The following is a 7,682-nucleotide window of genomic DNA, read 5'->3' as shown; positions in this document are numbered from 1 at the left end:
GTCCAAACACTAATGGAAGGGGGGGGATGCTCCAAATTTTCGAAGCCAGGCCTACAGTACAGGAGAAAAATGAAGCTCGAGGGAGGGGGGGCCCGGGGCCCCGATTTTTCGGAGTCTGACATACAATAAAGGAGAAAAATCAAGCTCGAGAAGGGGGGGGGGCGGCCCACCTAAATACGGCCCTGTCTAAAACGGTCACCCATCCAGACGCTACACCACGCACAACGTGGCTTATCTTCAGCGATCCAATGGGGACTGGGGACTGGTGCATTCAACGTCATAATTGCCTAAGTACTTCCTGGCTCGGGGTACCTATATTAAGTAAATCTGCTAATGGGCAATTGAAGCTAATATGGGCCCCATATTGAAGCTAATATGGGCCCCATATTGAAGCTAATATGGGACCCATATCCCATATTATGGGAGGAGGGTGGATTTTGAAGCTAAAAGCCAGTTGTCCGGACAATTTACACGTTAAATGAACCAATTCCCGTTGGATGACTAAAGAAACGTTGCACATGGTTGGTTGCTGGACAGGTGAACTCCTGGACACCAATAAGTCCAATAACGATCTATTGGCATCCTGGTCTGCTCCCGTACAGGGCATACAGGCTACGAAAGGAGACAGGTGGTCGCTGACTGTTAGGTCTTATCGCTAAAAACCACAAGTACCCAAAAGTATTTCAAAGGAGACGACCGTATAAACCCCATTGAACAAGCAAAACGAAAATTAGTACAGTGTAGAACCTCGATCATTTCAACTACCCCTGGTCCCAATTAGCTGAAATAATCGAGGTTCTAGTGTTCTACTTTAGTAGCAAAATTTATTTTAAACAACGTTGAACGTACCTACCTACCACGTTTTCCATTCGCCTGGTATGGACCTCCGAAAATCCTGACGAACTAACGATCGTAACGAACCTTTCATTTAAATGATCGCGAATATCCGAAACGGACAAGCACCTTGAGAAGAACATTACTAATTACCTACTTAATTGATTATTTACGAAAAGAAACACAAAAACAGCTTAGTTAACTAATGAATTACGATCTCGATTTCCAAAACCAATAAAATTATTGGAGATTGGAGTAACGAACTAACGACTAACGATATTCCGATGAACAGGATGAACTTTTACCGCGGCCGCGGCACGTCCATTTTTGAAATTTTTGTATTCCTCCAGATAATCCAGTGTTGCCGATTATACTTTCTTGAGGAGAGTGAGAAAAGGGCCCGCTTGAAAATTTCCGTATTACCAGTTTTTCTCAAGTGTGTATATTTTTTAATTCATAAAAGGCCCAATTTGAAGGTCTTTTAGAACGAATTAAGTTACCGAATACGCATATTAGGTATTATAGATTTATTACTCATCCGATTTTACCTGGGAAAAGAGTGTTCACAAATTTGACATTCAAAAAGGTCCGTTCACAATATTTTTTGGCACGTTGAAAATCTCAGCTTGGCAACACTGCTTTGTTTATTTTTCTCAGGAAAATTCACAGAAAATTTCAAAAATTTCACAAAAGAAAGAACTTTTGAAAAGTGAATAAAAGTTCAAGATAATTAAAAATTCTTTTAATAGCTGAGTTATTCCTGTATATTTGTATCCCATTAGTGTTGGAAATCTTCTATTTATTCTATTGAAATAAGATTACCTTTCATTTCAGCATATTTCGCTATCTCAACTCCTTATCTCTTATCACAAGATTGAGCTAGTCATAAAAATCAGATAGGTACCTAAGTACTAAAACACACCTAGTTATTTTTTACCTGATTTAACCCTTTTTACCTGATTTAACCCTGTTATCCTTTTTGCCATGACATCTTCGTTTATAAATCATTTGGGTTTGAGCACAAACCCAAAATCATTTGATGAAGTTGTAAGTCCTAAGTACTAAAACACACCTAGTTACTTTTTACCTGATTTAACCAAGCCCTGTTATCCTTTTTGCCATGACATCTTCGTTTATAAATCATTTGGGTTTGAGCACAAACCCAAAATCATTTGATGAAGTTGTAAGTATCCTTTTTGTTTTTGTGCTTAGTAAGTTTTACGTACAGTACAACCCAATGGATGAAACAGAGGTACACAAAATAAAGGTACCTTAATAAACAATCTCACTTCTTTGCAAATTAATGTCATTTAATGACTGCAGGATAGAATTCCGTTAAACTGTTTTGACTTGGTGGGGCAGGGTGCTACCATGCTCCTTAATTACCTTGGTTAGGTATATATATTTTGCCCACTTTAAAATTCCATTTTATATTTCATTTTCAGGATGCTTCTGCTGTAAACAAAATGAAAATCAAACTAGAATCATACAGTACTGAGCTGTTGTTTCTGTACAAACAGTTAAATTGGAAGAAAATTGAGGACTCTTATGCCATCTTACTATGCACCACTGTGTTATATGGGATAGAATTCCGTTAAACTGTTTTGACTTGGGGCAGGGTGCTACCATGCTCCTTAATTACCTTGGTTAGGTATATATATTTTGCCCACTTTAAAATCCCATTTTATATTTCATTTTCAGGATGTTTCTGCTGTGAACAAAATGAAAATCAAACTAGAATCATACAGTACTGAGCTGTTGTTTCTGTACAAACAGTTGAATTGGAAGAAAATTGAGGACTCTTATGCCATCTTACTATGCACCACTGTGTTATATTTGTAAGTATAAGATTACTATGTTCTCATTTCTCTGATCTTCAAGAAAAAAATCTTTAGTTTTACTTTTTTCTTAGTGTGATAAGAAATTTAATAATGAAAAAATCTTTGTTTTGGGGCCATAGGATAGAATTCCGTTAAACTGTTTTGACTTGGGGCAGGGTGCTACCATGCTCCTTAAAATTCCATTTTATATTTCATTTTCAGGATGTTTCTGCTGTGAACAAAATGAAAATCAAACTAGAATCATACAATACTGAGCTATTGTTTCTGTACAAACAGTTAAATTGGAAGAAAATTGAGGACTCTTATGCCATCTTACTATGCACCACTGTGTTATATTTGTAAGTTTAAGATTACTATGCTCTGATTTCTCTGATCTTCTAGAAAAAATCTTTAGTTTTACTTTTTTCTTAGTGTGATAAGAAATTTAATAATGAAAAAATCTTTGTTTTGGGGCCATCCTTTGAAATCTGTTTGTATGTGATAGCCCACTAACTGAAATTTTTGGATTAGCCAATTATTTTATAAAGTTTATTACTAAATTAACTATTTGAAATTATTTTCAGAATTGTATGGAAGCTGGACATCCCATTGCTCTGCCTATTCTTCCTGTCACTACAATGTCTGGTTTTGTTTGACTATTTCCACATCAAAATATCCTCGAGTTCCAAGTCTAAAAAAGACGGTGGATCAAATCATAAAGAATTTGATGAGCTATGCAGATCACTGGTGGCGACACAGAAATACATTCAGGAAACGCTGCACTGCTGGTCTGGTTTTGTTTGACTATTTCCACATGAAAATATCCTCAAGTTCCAAGTCTAAAAAGGACGGTGGATCAAATCATAAAGAATTTGATGAGCTATGCAGATCACTGGTGGCAACACAGAAATACATTCAGGAAACACTGCACTGCTATTCTCTGTTGAAAAGGGAGAATCCATTTTGGGTGAGTGAGATTGAAAGAAGAAAGGGACAAAAGTACAGAGTACAGTGGAACCTTGATAATATATAACAAAGTCCAAGGGAAATGCCCAAAATTTCATTATATTGAGGTTTTTGTAATATCTTTACTATGTTATATCAAGGTTAAAATTGCAACTATTTTGTTATATCAATTCACTTTGCTATATTGAGGTCAAAATCAGAGTAACTTTGTTATACTCAGGTAATTCTACTCGGTTTTAAAATCACTTTGCTATACTGAGGTTAAAATTCAATCAATTTTGTTATACTGAGGTAATTTTTTTGGGTTTGTGCCCTAAATTACTTCATTGTATCTTTTCTTTTTACTTTGCTATACTGAGGTTTTTGCCTCTGAAGGGAAGGGAAGTCAACTTTTCTTTGCACACCCCGCGAAGCCCCGGGAGCGCGCAGCGCGACCGTAAACAAGGGAGCGCGAAGCGCGACCCTATGCACAACCACGCGAAGCCCAGACCTCTTTTTCATATAACTTGGAACTTTCTTAGTTTTTTCCCCTATTAACTATGTAGATTACTTGCTTCATTGTTGTGCACGGCTAATGGTATCCGAGATCAATAAGATATGATTTCTCAATTTTTTAGTCATAATTGAGAGATTACTAGATAGGTACGTGTTCTTACCTCATTGTAAAACAAAGCTCTCTTCTGGAAGCCAGGTCCATTGGCAGGAGATCCTATAGTGTTTTTGGTTTTATCGGGACGATAAGACCTCCTTTACAGTTCCTCCTATCAGACCTCTTTTTCATATAACTTGGAACTTTATTAGTTTTTTCCCCTATTAACTATGTAAAATACTTGCTTCATTGTTGTGCACGGCTAATAGTACCCAAGATCAATAAGATATGATTTCTCAATTTTTTAGTCATAATTGAGAGATTACTATATAGTTACGTGTTCTTACCTCATTGTAAAACAAAGCTCTCTTCTGGAAGCCAGGTCCATTGGCAGGAGATCCTATAGTGTTTTTGGTTTTATCTGCCAGAGTATAGCTGACTCCATACATGGGCACGCCTAGCACTAGTTTATCCGGACTCACACCCTTGGCCAACCACCCTTCTACGGCTGCTTTCTGAAAACATGGAGAAAATGAAGGATAAGAAAAGTCAAATAGAAGTTTCAAATTTTATTTATTTATTTACAATTTTACACGCTAAGCAGCAAGGCCATGTGTGACCCCCTTATATTTGAACGATAGAACTTGGAAAATTTGTTATTAAACTGAGAAAAAAAATCCCCCAAGATCCGATGAGGCTCAAAATTTAATGAGCAAATTTCCTTTGAGCCCCCAAATTGTAGGTAATACTTTTTTACGTCTGAAGGTATATTAGACCTGTAGTTAAACCCTACTAAAAAAAAACTTATCCAAAACTACATATTATATAGGTACCTACTTTACTACCTTTGAGTCTTTGACACCTAGGTGTGGTAGGTAATCTGGGGTATCATTGTGAACTGACAGGGTAAAATCCTGAGGTAAAAATCCTGAAAGAGGAAAGTGGCACGAGAAAAAAGAGAAAGGGAGACAAAAGGAAGATAAAGAAGGATGAGAGACAAAGAGATAAGTGTAGAGAAAGTGGAAATGACAGAAATGAAGAGGAAGGAGAAGAAGAGATAAAGAATGTCAAAGTGTCAGAATGACGAATAAATAAAGAGGAAAAAGATTGAGAAGGAGTCAAAATAATAGAAGAAGGGAGACAAAGGGAAGATAAAGAGGGATGAGAGACAAAGAGATAAGTGTAGAGAAAGTGGAAACAAATGTGACAGAATTGAAGAGGAAGGAGAAGAAGATATAAAGAATGTCAAAGTGTCAGAATGACGAATAAATAAAGAGGAAAAAGATTGAGAAGGAGTCAAAATAATAGAAAGTTTTTTTTATGAAGGAGAAGAAGAGATAAAGAATGTCAAAGTGTCAGAATGACGAATAAACAAGAGAAAAAAGATTGAGAAGGAGTCAAAATAATAGAAGTTTTTTTTTTTTAAAGAGGTTTGACAGAGGGAACTGTAACTGCTATGGTCTTATCGTCCCGAAATCGAAGAGAGAAGGAAGACAGGATAGGAGAAAGCCAGCCGTTCCGAGAACGAACATTATCCCATCAGGATAAAATCCGCCCCGGGCGGAAATCGAATCCGTGGCCTAGCGCTTATACAAGGCAGACAAGTTAGAAAGTTGAATGATATATTCTCACTTCACAACAGATTTTTTCCCCTTTGCATGTGCGATGTACTCGTACATGTTCCTTTCTACCAGGGTGCTGATTTACTTAGTTGAGCTGAAATTTCAACCTTGAAATTGAAATGGTCTGTAGCCAGTGTTGTCCAAGACCAGGGCCGTATCCAGGATTATGCCGAGGGGGGGGTCCAAACACTAATTAGTTGATACTATTAAACTAGCTGAATTCCGTCGCTTCGCTCCGGAATCCCGCTAGTTCATCCCAAGGCATGGCCAAACTTGTAGAAAAGGCATGGCCGAACTTGTAGAAAATAATAAAAAATAATACGGTAAAGAAAATAAAACTTTAAATAAAAACATGGAAGGGACTGGATATTCTGGATAAGAAATGAAGAAATCAAAGGCAAATAGATGTACCGAAACTCCTAGATCGGATACAACACCAACAGAATGAGATGGTACGGTCATATGAGAAGAATGAACCCTGAGAAATTGCCACAAAGGATCAAAAGATGTATAACCTGCAAGTATTAACAAAGAGACCTAAAGGAAAACCAAGAATGTGTTATAGGGACATGATTAGGAACGATGTAGAGATTGTAGAGACCCAGACCGGAGGTTTGATTTCCGGCGGGGTCAAATAATTACCTTTGCCTGACTAGTTGGTGTCGATGGTTTTGGACAGGGTTGAAAGGAGGGGGTATTTGCCACCTCCACACACACCATTGAAATCATCCTCATCCAAGGCCCAGATCATATACCCGGCTAGATGTTTCTCCTGAATATATTGGGCCTGAAAATAGGAAACAGATTCGAGATAAATAATTGATCCTAAGAAGAAAGTGGCTTAGGAAGGATCCTCCTGTATTTGTATCAGTTGATATTATTAAACTAGCTGAATTCCGTCGCTTCGCTCCGGAATCCCGCTAGTTCATCCCAAGGAATGGCCAAACTTGTAGAAAAGGCATGGCCGAACTTGTAGAAAATAATAAAAAATACTAGAAAATAATAAAAAATACTTGTAGAAAATAATAAAAAAATACGGTAAAGAAAATAAAACTTTAAATAAAAACATGGTAAGAAAGACGCAAAGGGACTGGATAAGAAATGAAGAAATCAAATGTAAATAGATGTACCGAAACTCCTAGATGGGATACAACACCAGAATGAGATGGTACGGTCATATGAGAAGAATGGACCCTGAGAAATTGCCACAAAGGATCAAAGGATATATAATTGTATAACCTGCAACTATTAACAACGAGACCTACAGGAAAACCAAGAATGTGTTGTAGGGACATGATTAGGAACGATGTAGAGATTGTAGAGACCCAGACCGGAGGTTTGATTTCCGGCGGGGTCAAATAATTACCTTTGCCTTCACATCATTGACGTTATCATAGCCAGTCCACTGATCATCCTTGTAAGCGTAGGTGCCTCCTACTGGCTTGTCATTCTCCTTGGTTACTTGGGTCCATTGTTCGTTCTTAACCAGCTCACAAATCTGGAATTAGCCAGCCTAGTTAGCTTAGTTGGTAGTGCGTCTGCCTTGTAAGCGCTAGGCCGCGGGTTCGATTCCCGCCCGGGGCGGATTTTATCCTGCTGGGATAATGTTCGTTCTCGGAACGGCTGGCTTTCTCCTATCCTGTCTTCCTTCTCTCTTCGATTTCGGGACGATAAGACCATAGCAGTTACAGTTCCCTCTGTCAAACCTCTTAAAAAAAAAAAAACCTACGTCAATAGTTTGAAGAGACGCCCGGCATAAATCAACACGGAACAGAGTTTTGATGTTTTACTGATTTTTTTTTTTTTTTTTTTTTTTTTTTTTTTTTTTTATTTTATGTTAAAATTTTTTTT

At 37.5% G+C, this 7,682-nt stretch overlaps 2 protein-coding genes across 2 annotated transcripts in view; one reads left to right on the top strand and one right to left on the bottom strand.

Annotated features, from left to right (window-relative positions):
- The first annotated feature begins 1,497 nt into the window (after positions 1 to 1,497).
- LOC103516793 (ARL-6-interacting protein 1 homolog) lies at positions 1,498 to 3,458 on the top strand. The gene is made up of 4 exons (XM_026829085.1): positions 1,498 to 1,733; positions 1,888 to 2,017; positions 2,536 to 2,672; positions 3,239 to 3,458. The coding sequence occupies exons 2-4, from the start codon at positions 1,955 to 1,957 to the stop codon at positions 3,456 to 3,458; spliced, it is 420 nt and encodes a 139-aa protein (XP_026684886.1). The 5' UTR covers positions 1,498 to 1,733; positions 1,888 to 1,954.
- A 900-nt stretch (positions 3,459 to 4,358) lies between these two features.
- LOC103516792 (chitotriosidase-1-like) overlaps positions 4,359 to 7,682 on the bottom strand; it is a gene marked incomplete at its 5' end in the record, with an annotated part of 5,375 nt that continues 2,051 nt past the window's right edge. The window contains one exon of the mRNA XM_026829084.1: positions 4,359 to 4,724. Coding sequence (XP_026684885.1) covers positions 4,518 to 4,724 — 207 coding nt within the window. The remainder of the gene's footprint in view (positions 4,725 to 7,682) is intronic.

Source organism: Diaphorina citri, unplaced genomic scaffold, assembly GCF_000475195.1.
Source record: "Diaphorina citri unplaced genomic scaffold, Diaci psyllid genome assembly version 1.1 scaffold1665, whole genome shotgun sequence".
Lineage (NCBI taxonomy): Eukaryota > Metazoa > Arthropoda > Insecta > Hemiptera > Psyllidae > Diaphorina > Diaphorina citri.
This window is presented reverse-complemented; position numbering and strand designations above follow the sequence as displayed.